General features: G+C 35.9%; 1 protein-coding gene across 1 annotated transcript; it reads left to right on the top strand.

The window, feature by feature from the left end:
- Positions 1–133: 133 nt before the first annotated feature.
- On the top strand, positions 134–12,222 carry LOC114669598 (extracellular calcium-sensing receptor-like). Its single transcript, XM_051922549.1, has 6 exons — positions 134–335; positions 1,461–1,761; positions 2,504–3,316; positions 3,400–3,636; positions 5,292–5,415; positions 10,467–12,222. The coding sequence occupies exons 1-6, from the start codon at positions 136–138 to the stop codon at positions 11,369–11,371; spliced, it is 2,580 nt and encodes an 859-aa protein (XP_051778509.1). The 5' UTR covers positions 134–135; the 3' UTR covers positions 11,372–12,222.
- The last annotated feature ends 1,468 nt before the right edge of the window (positions 12,223–13,690 follow it).

The raw sequence follows: 13,690 nt of genomic DNA on the forward strand, positions 1-13,690 counted from the left end.
TACATCATGTTTGGAGAATTTGTTTATTGGTAACAAAGCACACTTATGTACTTCACAGAACAATTTAACATCAAACTATATAAATAGAAGATATTAGCAAAATAACTCTAGTGTGCGAGACCGCATAAAAATGAAATGTTACTCTTACTTGTTCTTCTAGCACCTTTTTCTGTAAAAACTGAAGAGTCAATTTGCAGGCCATGGAAAAAAGCAGATCTTCCTGTGTTTTCTAAAGATGGGGATATTAACATAGGAGGGATTTTTTCTCTTCATGACAGTCCGGTTGATGCAAATCTTACGTTTACTGTAAAACCAGAAATATTAAAATGCAAGGGGTAAGTGTTATTACACATTAAAGCAAATATTTATAATTGGAAACAATTTTAAATTCAGAGTTTGTTTCTATCTTAGTCTTTTTTTTCCATTGAAGCAAAATTTTACAAAGGGTTGTTCTAAAAAATCACTCTGAATCACAAAAACAAAATACTTCTGACAGCATAATTACAGTCCTTTTCATAGATATCAGTTTCAAGAGTAAACTCAGGTGCTGAAAGTCAGGCTTTACACAAAGGAAAGGCTTCTTTTGTCTGCAGTCTTGTTTGATCTGGGATTTCGTAATGTGAGAGGATCTGGCACAAAAGAAATGGTTTCTGAATTGCTTTTAATGGATTTAATGACACCTTTTATCTGAATAACTTGGTTTGGAATATGACTACATGAATATTCCCCTGAAAAGCAGGGGACTCTTTATGTTTAATTTTTTTACATGTATAATTTATGTTTTAATCAGTGTATTAATTTAATGAATCTGGTAATTTCATGCAGTATTTCAATAATAATTATAATACTAAGTACTATTAAAGTAAATGTTCCCTGAATTGTATGTTTTTCTTCTTATTATTATTTTTACTAATATCTTTTTAATTTACATTTAAAGGTTAATGTTGTTAGCATGGGCGACACGGTGGCGCAGTGGGTAGCGCTGCTGCCTCGCAGTTGGGAGACCTGGGGACCTGGGTTCGCTTCCCGGGTCCTCCCTGCGTGGAGTTTGCATGTTCTCCCCGTGTCTGCGTGGGTTTCCTCCGGGCGCTCCGGTTTCCTCCCACATTCCAAAGACATGCAGGTTAGGTGGATTGGCGATTCTAAATTGGCCCTAGTGTGTGGGTGTGTTTGTGTGTGTCCTGCGGTGGGTTGGCACCCTGCCCAGGATTGTTTCCTGCCTTGTGCCCTGTGTTGGCTGGGATTGGCTCCAGCAGACCCCCGTGACCCTGTGTTCGGATTCAGCGGGTTGGAAAATGGATGGATGGATGGATGTTGTTAGCATTAAACTGTAACAAATTTCTGAATGTAGGCATTATGTAATAAAATTAGTTTCTTTACATTTTTAGTAGTTGTAAAGCAGTAATTTTGTTCATAGTGCAAAAAAGAATGGTTAAAAGTGTATTTTTTTCTACTTAAAGCCTCAATTTTAGAGAACTGCAGTTTGCTCAAACAATGATTTTTGCGATTGAAGAAATCAATAACAGAACAGATATACTAACAGGTGTCACGTTGGGATATAAGATTTACGATGCTTGCAGAGAGGTCCAGCTGGCACTTAAATCGGCAATGTCTTTACTGAATGGGCAAGAAGGGGAGGATAAACCAACAAGCCAGGCATCCTGCATGAAACAGTCCACCGTTCTTGGAATAATAGGACCATCTAGTTCATCTCCATCGGTGGCAGTAGCAACAGCTCTAGGACCTTTTAACATTCCTGTGGTGAGAATGCATATTTTAGTGCCCTGTTTAGTAAGTGTAAAATAAGTTTACAGAATGTAAATAAAAATATTATAAAACAGAAAAATAATGATTTGGCTAGCTATTAGGTATGATAGAAAATGAACAGTCATATTTGTATGAAAAAGAAAAATATTTTATATCAGGCTTAACATAAAGTAAGAAAAGGTGGTGTGTATGTGATCTATATAAGTATATATATATATATATATATATATATATATATATATATATATATATATATATATATATATATATATATATATATATGTAGTTATACTGCAGAGAGTATTGTACATCTCACAGTTACAGCAATTTAAAAAGAAAAAAAGGCCAGGCTATGTATATTTATTATGACATTAATACAATAATATAAACTGTGTAGCAGACCTGAATAGGAATATAATAAGTCCAAAGAAGTCAGACATACAAGAGACGATCATTCAGTCCATCAAGCTTGTTTGATTGCCTAAGAATAGACAGTTTATACCCAAATCTCACTCCTTTTCTTTTTAAAAGTTGTTCATTTTTCTGTGTCAGCAAGACTCTAAACTTTGTTCCAGATTCAGACAACCTTTTAAAAAATGTGGCTCTTGATTTCTGAGTTAACTTCACTGTGTCCTTGAGTTCATTATTCAGTAGTTCAACAACTGAGAACGTGTCACATCTTAAAAGTGTCAGGTTCGGTTCCAGAACATATTTATTCTTTTTTCTTCTTTATCAGATTAGTCATGGTGCAAGTTGTGCATGCCTGAGCAATAAAAAATTGTTCCCATCATTCCTGAGAACTATACCAAGTGATTACTACCAAAGCAGAGCCTTAGTGGAGCTTGTTAAATATTTTGGTTGGACTTGGGTTGGAGCAATAAGGAGTGATGATGATTATGGAAACTATGGAATGGCAATGTTTTTACAAATTGCACGTGAAAAGGGAGTTTGTATTGAATATTCTGAAGCCATCCAAAGGACATACTCGAGAGAAAGACTCCTGCAGACTGTACATACTATCAAGAAGTCAACTTCAAAGGTAATCATAGCCTTTGTGTCCTTTAATGACTTGGAGCTCCTACTAAAGGAACTGTTCATCCAGAACATTACTGGCTTTCAATGGATTGGGACAGATTCCTGGATTTCTGCCAAAAACCCATCCATTGTGGAATACTACAAAATTATGAGTGGAGCACTTGGCATGGAAGTAAGCAATGCAGTTATTCCAGGATTAAAGGACTTTTTATTAAATGTTCGTCCATCCAACACTGCTGGCAACACAGGCATGACTGCTTACTGGGAATTCCTATTTAATTGCACACTGATGCCTATAGAGAATGCTTCTTATGTTTCTCCATGTACAGGTTTAGAAAATCTAAAAGATGTAAATAATCAATACACTGACTTATCCAATATTGGATATACTAATAATGTGTACAAAGCAACATATGCTATAGCATATTCACTTCACAACATCTTTAAATGCAATGTTATGGATAATGATTTAAAAAGAACATGTCCTGAAAGAAATGTCATTGGGCCACTGGAGGTAAGTCATATAAATATGACTTTAACCCGAAAGTTTATTACAAAACCAAAATGTGAAAATAATAAATAATTATAATTTTGTAGGTTCTAAACTATTTGAAAGTGGTAAATTTCACTACAAAAAATGAAGAAAACATTTATTTTGATGAAAACGGTGACCCTGCATCAAGAGTAAAAACATACGACTTGATAAACTGGCAACTGAATAAAGAGGGTGATGTGGAGTTTGTTACAGTTGGTGCATATTATGCATTTCTTCCAGAAGGGCAACAATTTTCTATTAATTTTGAAAGAGTTGTTTGGTCTGGAACAGGAGAGAAGGTAGCATGATTTCCATTCACAAAATATCTAAGTTGAAATTAAGTCAATATTGTTACAGTACTTTCTGTAGAGTAATTAAATGTATTTCAATATATAATGTAGGACCTTCCCTGTATGTTAAAGAGTTAGAATAAGTGTGAGGCTATAGGGGTTGCAGGGAGAAACAGAGCAAGTTATTATTTCTGTTTCTTCCCCCACAGGCTGCTATTGTCTAATTTATTAGTTGTTTAACTGCATGGCCTGACAACAACATGAGAAATTGCAGATAAGGATAAAAACCACTCTCATCATATCATTTTGGATAATAGAGGACAATAATAGTGTAGTTATGATCAGCTGATGCATTTTGAAACTTTCAATTACAAGTTAAACTAGGAAAATGTGCTCTCTTATCTTACCTCTTTTAGGGTAAAGTTAGTATTTTTACAGGAAATCCTTAAGACGTAAGCATTGGCTTTAGATGAAAAGAGAGAGGGGTCTTTATATTTTTGCTCTAGCTATGATAAGAAAACCAGATGCAGGGGATTCTTAAAAGATAATTTCAGTATTTTTCAAGTCAAAGTTATTTATTTACAACTTGGTATATATTAATTTGCAACATAAAACTGTGCTCTAAAATGAAGCATTTTTAAATACAATTTAAAAATACTTTATCTGTTCTTGCAGCTTAAAATAGAGCCTAAGGTAATCCAGATCCAAACACGAAAAAAGGCCTACATTTATTAATCTGTGCCTTGCGATTGCACAAATATTGTAAAACAGTGTATCCATGTTGCTTTACAAAGTAATTAAAGAAGTAAAGAAACTGTCAGTGAGATTCACCCATTTTAAAAGAAAACCAGCCCTGAACCTCATGTTAGTAAATTTCTCTCCCTCTGCAATAACCTTTCAAATCCCCCAATTGCATGGTTTCCTGTAGCTGATTTTCGTTTTTAGAATTGGCTCCTTACAGGTAAGTTTATTTTCAGGATTTAGACAAATAAGCTATCATTTTAAATTGCCAAAATGTACGACTATGAAACATTATCTCTGAACCATATTTGTATCAGCCAGAATATATCTGAGGAGATCCAATAGGTTGAAGTGAAAACAAGAGAGAGGCGAGCAGAACTGGAGAGACAAAAAGAGCAAACTATGTAACTGAAAGTGGACAGGTATCAAATGGTGGTGCACGTGTGGAAAATGTAAAGTTATGGCCACTCTCAAAGACTGCCTCTGTTGAAAGAAGTTGAACATGCTGCTTCCACAACTGGGAAACTTAGGCATGTCAGGGGATGAGCCTGCTTTGTTATGTGAGGTTCCTGTATGTGTAACAGATAAGGATGAATTTTCATCAGCAATCACAGTCGAGAACAAGTTCTCAATCAGATAGTCCTATGCAGATGAGGGAGATGGAGGTGAGTGGGGTCTGCAAATAATGTGCATCGACTTTAAAAAAGGTTTATTAATTCATTCACACCTTGTCTAACGTGGCTTATATCTACACTGCCTCATGGAGAGCAGAGGCTGATATTTAAAGAATCAGGAATAAGGATTAATATGTCTATGTATTTTCTATTTGCTTTAAATGCCTCTTAAAGAACCCAAACAATCGATAATGTTTCAAATACTCAAATATGGTAAGGTTTCAGGCAAGACATCCCCCTCTATTACAGGTGCCCACATCTGTGTGTACTGCGAGCTGTCTCCCAGGCACTCGTAAAGCTGTTCAAAAAGGAAAACCTATCTGCTGCTTTGACTGCATACCATGTGCAGATGGAGAATTCAGCAACACAACAGGTATGATTTAGTATGTTGGTACATTGAAAAAAATCTGTGCACATGGATCTATACAATTATTTTGTTCTATATGTTGATTTAATATTGTCCATAACAATACATATAATGCATTGGAGAGCTACTGATCAACCTGGCTGCATCAGGTGCAAGGCAAAACCCAACAAAGGAGAAGGAGGCTAAAAATTGTGCAAAATTAATTGATTATAAAATGGAATCATGGTGTAATGGTCACTGCAGCCTGGTTTCAAGTCACTGTCTTTTTGCTACCTATGTATGGTTTGCATATACTATACTCCACTTGCCAGTGTACGCCTCCTATGAACCAACTGATTTTTCCCCACATGCCAAATACTTGTGGGCTAGTGAAAGTGACCGGGTTCTCTTAGAACTATCATGTAGATCTGAGTGGAAGCAAGACATGGGTGTAAAGTATAATGGGCTGGCTGGCTTTGGTGCTCAGCTGGATTAATGATTTCAATGTGGATTTATAATAAGACTAGTGTATATGAGCTTGGGTGTATAGATTCTCCAGGAACAGGCACTTGACCACTTTTGGTTCTCAGGGCAGGTGACATTATAATTTAGTTATGAAATTACATTTTTCTTTAATATTTTTTAATTCTTTTCTAAAACGTGGGTGTTGGAATACACAGCTATCTTTCACCCATATTAACGCTATTCACATAAATAATTCAATGGAGCTAAAAAGGTGTCCTTGCATAGCCAATCCAATCTTGAAAGCTACATCATTAGTATAAGGTTGACAGTGAATTATGGGTGTCAAAGTAAAAAAGGCAACAAAACAGAATCAGAATTCCCTTTAAATATAGTAATGTGTACTAGGAATTTGTGTTGATAGCGCTGCTGCAACATACAAGGACAATACAGAATACAAAAGATAAATGTAAGAAGATAAAATATAAAATAATAAAATATGATGCAGCATACATGGGCAATACCAGAAATAAAGAGTCAGTAGGATTAAAACGTTCACAGTCTAGTGTGGAGGTATACATAGATACTGAGTAGAAGCTCAGATCTGATTAGTAAGAATAACTGCATGTGGAAAAAAACTGTTTAGGTGATATGTTGTTTTAGCTTTCACTGCACAAAGATGTTTGTCAGAGGGAAGTCTTTGGAACAGGTGATGGATGCCCTGGATGAGTCAGATCAGCAATGATCTTTGCAGCCCTCTTCCTTACCCAGCACTCATATATGAGTTGAATGAGAGGTAAGCTACAGCCTATGATCCTTTCACAGGCTTTGATGATGTGTTGCAGATTGGCCTCAACCTGAACGGAGGCCACACCAAACGGCCTATAGATGAGGTCAGATTGAATTCAGTTGAGGGAGATTGAATTTCCTCAGCTGATGTAAAAAGAAAACTCTCTGATGGGCTTTCCTAATAATGCATGTGATGTTATTGTCCCACTTACGGTTTTGTAACAGCACAGTGCCCAGAAATTTAAAAGATTCCAACAGCTGAGCCATTTATATCAAGTGATAGCAGGTGCCTGTCTCCTGAAATCTATGATCATCTCCTGAGTTTTTTGAATGTAAACGTCCAAATTATTATGACTGTACTACAGTGTCAGATTTTCCAACTCTTGTCTGTGTACAGTCTCATCTTGTTTGAAATGAGGCCTATTAGTGTGATGCCATCTACAAATTTAAGAAGTTTGATAGACGGGTAGCCAGAGGTACATTCATTTGTACAAAGGGAGAAGAGTAGTGGGAAAAGGACACATCCCTATGGTGCAACAGTACTAAGACAAGTGTGTGCCCAACCGCACCTACTGTTTCCTATCTGTAAGAATGTCAGTGATCCAATGTCAGATTGAATTAGGCAGGTTGAACTGGGTGATTTTTTATCTAAGGGCTCTTGGATGATTGTCAATGTCAATTTATTTATAGAGCACATTTAGAACAACATCGGTAATGCTGTAGCCAAACAGCTTTACATTAAAACATATAGTAAACATAAATAAAATAAATAGAATGAAATACAATAAAACACAATAAAACCAGTAGTAAATTGAAACAAACAAATGACTAAGAGCAGGGAAACATGGGTATCACTGAAGGTCTCAAAAATACAGAGAATAAAAATGAGTCTTCAATCTAGTTTTAAACAGATCAATTCAAGGGGACTCTGTAATTAGATAAATAATTCCACAGATGAGGTACAACACCTGCAAACCCGTCCCCTTTAGTTTTGCACTTAGTAAGAGGGACAACAAGAGACAACTGACCAGTAGATCTAATCTCTCTGGATGGCTAGAGTATAACAACAACAACATTTATTTATACAGCACATTTTCATATAAACAATGTAGCTCAAAGTGCTTTACAAGATGAATTAAAAAGGAAGTTAATATATAAGACATAAACAAACAAGATTAGTCACTAATATTATAGAGTATGTAACAAAGTAAAAGGTAAGGTCGGATGGTGAGAAGGACAGAAAAAACTAAAAATCTCCAGTTAGGCTGGAGAAAAAAAACAAAATATGCAGGGATTCTAAGGGCAAAAGATTGCCCAGCCCCCACTGGCCATTCATACCTAACATAGGTGGTCTAAATCAATCCTTATGGTTTATAGGCTTCACATGGAAGAATTTGATGATATTGTTCAATCCATAAACGCAGGGGGCAGCATGGTAACTTGATCAGGTGGTTTTGGCACAGATCGCCACCACAGAGGAACCGGAAAAGACAGCAGAGAATAGTACAGATTAGATAGATAGATAGATAGATAGATAGATAGATAGATAGATAGATAGATAGATAGATAGATAGATAGATAGATAGATAGATAGATAGATAGATAGATAGATAGATAGATAGATAGATAGATAGATAGATAGATACTTTATTAATCCCAATGGGAAATTCACATTCTTCAGCAGCAGCATACTGATACAATAAATAATATTAAATTAAAGAATGATAATAATACAGGTGAAAAAAACAAAAAACAAAAAAACAGTTAATAACTATGTATAATGTTAAATATTAACGTTTACCCCCCCGGGTGGAATTAAAGAGGGCGCTCGCCACAACTGTTTGATAGAACATCTGCAGCATCTTATTGCAGATGTTGAAGGAAGCCAGCCTTCTAAGGAAGTATAACCGGCTTTGTCCTTTCTTGCACAGCGCATCAGTATTGGCAGTCCAGTCTAATTTATCATCCAGCTGCACTCCCAGATATTTATTTATTAGTATGGAATTGTAGAAAACAGAGGAAAATGACAATTCAATGCCCATATAAACTAATATGGATTAAACTAAAATGTAGCTATGAAAAACCATTAATAATAGGTTTTTGACAGTTTTTTAAATTGATCTACAGTATTAGCCTGGCAAATTTCTGTTGATAAAGTATTCCAAATTTTAGGTGCATAACAGCAAAATTCCACCTCACCTCACTTTTAAGCTTAGCTTTTGGAATTACAGTGGAACCTTGGTTCACGAACATCTCAGAACACGTACAAATCAGTTTACGACCAAAAAGTTTGCCAAACTTTTGCATCTGTTCATGACCACACACTTGGTATACGAACAAGCCAGTTTCCCTTCCGGTTTGTACATGTTCAGTCTCTCCCTGTGCACTTCCTGTGCAGCGAGCAAGAGAGAGAGAGCGTGACACACACACGACAGAGAGAGACACACACACACAGGTGTGCAGGAGAGAGACACACACACACACAGGTGCGCGAGAGATAGACACACACACACACACAGGCACGCGAGAAATAGACATACACACACACACAGGGGTGCGGGAGAGAGACACAAACACAGGCACGTGAGAGAGAGAGAGAGACACACACACAGGCACGTGAGAGAGAGAGACACACACAGGCACGTGAGAGATAGAGAGACACACACACAGGCACGCGAGAGAGAGACACACACAGAGGCGCGCGAGAGAGAGAGAGACACACACACACAGGCACGTGAGAGACAGAGACACACACAGACACGTGAGAGATAGAGAGACACACACAGAGGCACGCGAGAGAGAGACACACACAGGTGCGCGAGAGAGAGACAGACACACACACACACAGGCAGTGCGAGAGAGAGAGAGGGCTGGACACATAAGGTAGAGAAGGCAGTTAAAGAATGTACTGGGCTTGTTTTTGTTTTCAGTTCTGTTTACAGTGATCGGTTCGTAGTGTGCATTGTTGCAATGTTACTTTTCTTGGTGGTTTATTACATTACGGATTTTTTGAAATGTTCATTTTTTTCCCTGTGCTTAAAACTCATTAAAAAAAGTGTTTTTAGCCAGCGGTTGGTAGCGCTATAGCACGAACTATTGCAGTGTTAGTTTTCTCTGTTGTTCAAGGTTTTCTCAGTGTTATTCAATGTTTTTACATTTAGTTTACTATTACGCTGTGCATTCTATGGTTTAATTAACTATATTTGTGCTTAAAAACTTAAAAAAATTTATATTTACATACAGTTCGTATGATCTGGAACAGATTAATTGTATTTACATACAATCCTATGGGGGAAATTACTTCGGTTCATGACCAAATTGGGTTACGACCAGAGTTTTGGAACAAATTATGGTCGTGAACTGAGGTTCCACTGTATAAGCAGACCTTCATTTGAAGATCTCAGATTAAGACTTGGAGTGTAAGGGCACAGACATTCCAAAATATAAGACATGGCAAGATTATTTAAGGCTTGGTAAACCATTAGTCGTATTTTAAAGTCAATGTAAGTTATGGCATTAAGATGTCAGTTACATCTAACATACTAAACAAATAAAGATGGCTGATGAATAAGTCAGTCAGTTGGACGTGATGTACTGGGAGTAAAGGACGTCTGGTCAACTCATTGTTAGGTGACTTTTGTGTGAATTGTTCAGTGATGGATAGGCAACTCTTTCTAAATTGGATATTGCCATATATTTGCTGTTGGGACAAAATCTGGCTCACTATGAACTACACGTGTTACGGAAAATGTATGAATAAATAAATAACTTTCTATTGTTCTCACATTTCTTATTGAAACTTAATTAAAATTTTATTTTGTTTTCAGATTCATCTGATTGCTGGAAGTGTCCATTGGAATACAAATCTAGCAAGAAAAAAGATCACTGCATCTTAAAAGAGACAGAATATTTAACATTTCATGAAATTATGGGAATACTCCTTGTGACTTTATCTTTGCTAGGTGCTTTTCTAACTACATCTATTGCAGTTATTTTCTATATTCACAGAGATACCCCAATTGTTAAAGCAAACAATTCTGAATTAAGTTTTCTTCTATTGTTTTCGTTAACCCTTTGTTTCCTTTGTTCTCTTACTTTCATTGGCCAGCCTTCAGAATGGTCCTGCATTTTGCGTCACACGTCTTTTGGAATCACATTTGTGTTGTGTATTTCATGCATTTTGGGGAAGACAATAGTTGTCTTGATGGCCTTTCGGGCCACCCTACCTGGCAGTAATATTATGAAGTGGTTTGGCCCAAGCCAGCAGCGGTTAAGTGTTTGTGCTTTTACACTCATACAGGTCAGCATATGCACAGTTTGGTTGTTGACATCGCCTCCATTTCCCAACAAAAACATGAAACACTCCTCAGAAATAATTATTTTAGAGTGTGACCTTGGATCTGTTACTGCTTTTTATGTGGTTTTAGGTTACATAGGTTTTCTTGCTAGTTGGTGCTTTGTTCTTGCATTTCTGGCACGCAAACTTCCTGACAATTTTAATGAAGCCAAATTCATCACATTTAGCATTTTGATATTCTGCGCTGTTTGGATCACTTTCATTCCAGCTTATGTTAGCTCACCAGGCAAGTACACCGTAGCTGTAGAAATTTTTGCTATTTTAGCTTCCAGTTTTGGTTTGCTTTTTTGCATTTTTATGCCCAAATGTTACATTATTTTAATTAAACCAGAACAAAACACCAAAAAATATTTAATGGGTAAGATGCCCTCTTAATATTTTACTATTATGTATGCAAAAATAGTTAATTAAATATCTGCAAAGTAATTTAGATCAGAAACACCAAATACAAAAATGTTTTTAGCTGTTGCACTCACTTACTTAGCACAGTATTGTTTAATTACCAAATGAAATAGTGTATATAAATGTATATATTAAAAATATTTTTGCATGTTTTCATATACTGATAACTAAAATATAAGGTGTTTTACCGAATCCATTTTTATTCATATATCAGTGCAACAAGTTACAAATATTGGACTGTTTCCTGGTGAACAAGTAAGGGCACTTAGGTTGACATTTATGTAACTATTGTTGCTGCACAATTCATAGTTCTCTAAGCATTTCTTAAGCACCCATGTGAGAGTTATATATCTGAAGTTGTGTCTTTTCAAAATTAAGCTATGCACAATGGTATCTGAAAATAGTAAATAACCTTCCTGAGAAACTCCACAAATGTATTCATCCATTCATCAGTTTTCAAACCAGCCTAATCCAGTAAAAAGATTTGCACATAATGATATGTCACTGGACCAGCACAGTAAATTAGAAATCATTTTTAAAAAATCTAAGTCTATGAATAAGAACTTGGCAATAAAAATAATCATAATATCATAAAAAAATAGTGTTTCAATATCACTGTGCATGATTCTGTTATAATACTCTTACACTAATAAATATAGTGCATTAAATGTATTCATAAAGCATGTTAAAAATGAACAGATCCTGTTGGGCATTTCTGGTTTAACACTATCCTTGCTCATAACATAAGTAAATAGTTCCATTAGGCTAGCCATCCAGTTAAAGTGGTGACTTGTTTTTGGATAGAATAACATTTAGGAACCAAATGACTGGTAACTTTTTATTCAAGGCAAACTATTCAAAATTAAAAAGTATAATAATAAAAAAAATATAGTCATTGTTTAAAATTGACATCTTTCAAAATGTTAATTAACAGTCCTAACAATACTAACCAAAAAGTTGCATCAATTTAATCCATTCATTTCTTTGAGCTTCAACAAGTCATACATTATGCAACTTGCATTGTATTGGAAATAAAGTAAAGTAAAAAAGGCTCATTTTCTTTGTATTTGTGATAAAGTCGCCTTCACTTTTACATGTTGTTCCTGAACCTGTAAGTACACCAAACATCAGGTACTTCTTAAAAACAAACAATTGTATAGACCAGAGATTACCTGGTCAAACATTATTTTAAGTACAAAAGGAACATTTTGTACACATTGATATCCACTTTTATTAGGGAACATAGGAGTTGGAAAATATTTTATTTGTATATACACTGTACATTCAATGTTTACAAACCTCAGTGAGGATATCAAATATTTGACTTCTTCAAGGTAATGCAAAAATGTTTAGAAAAATCAAATAGAGTAGAAGTAATGGCATTAAATTATGTTCCTAAGGAGTTTACTTGTAGAAAATGTATATGTGTAACGTAAAACGTAAAAACAAGTCACTGCTTCAATACCAGTTTAAAAGTCCCTTAGCAAATTTACAGTCATATGAAAAAGTTTGGGAAGCCCTCTCAGCTTGCATAATAATTTACTTTACTTTCAACCAGAAAGATAATAGTGGTATGTCTTTCATTTCCTTATCTGAGTACTGGGGTGTTTTCCAAACAAATATTTTTAGTGAAGCAGTATTTAGTCGTATGAAATTAAATCAAATGTGAAAAACTGGCTGTGCAAAAACTTGGGTCCCCTTGTAATTTTGCTGATTTGAATGCATGTAACAGCTCAATACTGATTACTTGCCACACCAAATTGGTTGGATTAGCTTGTTAAGCCTTGAACTTCATAGACAGGTGTGTCCAATCATGGGAAAATGTATTTAAGGTGCGTCAATTGCAAGTTGTGCTTCCTTTTGACTCTCCTCTGAAGAGTGACAGCATGGGATCCTCAAAGCAATTCTCAAAAGATCTGAAAACATAGATTGTTCAGTATCATGGTTTAGGGAAAGGCTACAAAAAGCCATCTCAGAGGTTTAAACTGTCAGTTTCAACTGTAAGGAATATAATCAGGAAATGGAAGGCCACAGGCACAGTTGCTGTTAAACCCAGGTCTGGCAGGCCAAGAAAAATACAGGAGTGGCATATGCGCAGGATTGTGAGAATGGTTACAGACAACCCACAGATCACCTCCAAAGACCTGCAAGAGCATCTTGCTGCAGATGGTGTATCTGTACATCGTTTTACAATTCAGCGCAATTTGCACAAAGAACATCTGTATGGCAGGGTGATGAGAAAGAAGCCCTTGCTGCACTCACGTCACAGAGTCGCTTGTTGTATGCAAATGC

The sequence above is a fragment of the Erpetoichthys calabaricus genome, chromosome 2 (assembly GCF_900747795.2).
Source record: "Erpetoichthys calabaricus chromosome 2, fErpCal1.3, whole genome shotgun sequence".
In the NCBI taxonomy this organism is placed as follows: Eukaryota; Metazoa; Chordata; class Cladistia; order Polypteriformes; family Polypteridae; genus Erpetoichthys; species Erpetoichthys calabaricus.

What these genes read in the sequence shown, in the direction of transcription:
- LOC114669598 (XM_051922549.1), top strand. Translation starts at nt 136, where the DNA reads ATGTTACTCTTACTTGTTCTTCTAGCACCTTTTTCTGTAAAAACTGAA. An exon ending in GACCTTTTAACATTCCTGTG is followed by an intron (nt 1,762 to 2,503) that starts GTGAGAATGCAT and finishes CTTCTTTATCAG; the next exon opens with ATTAGTCATGGTGCAAGTTG. An exon ending in GGTCTGGAACAGGAGAGAAG is followed by an intron (nt 3,637 to 5,291) that starts GTAGCATGATTT and finishes CCTCTATTACAG; the next exon opens with GTGCCCACATCTGTGTGTAC.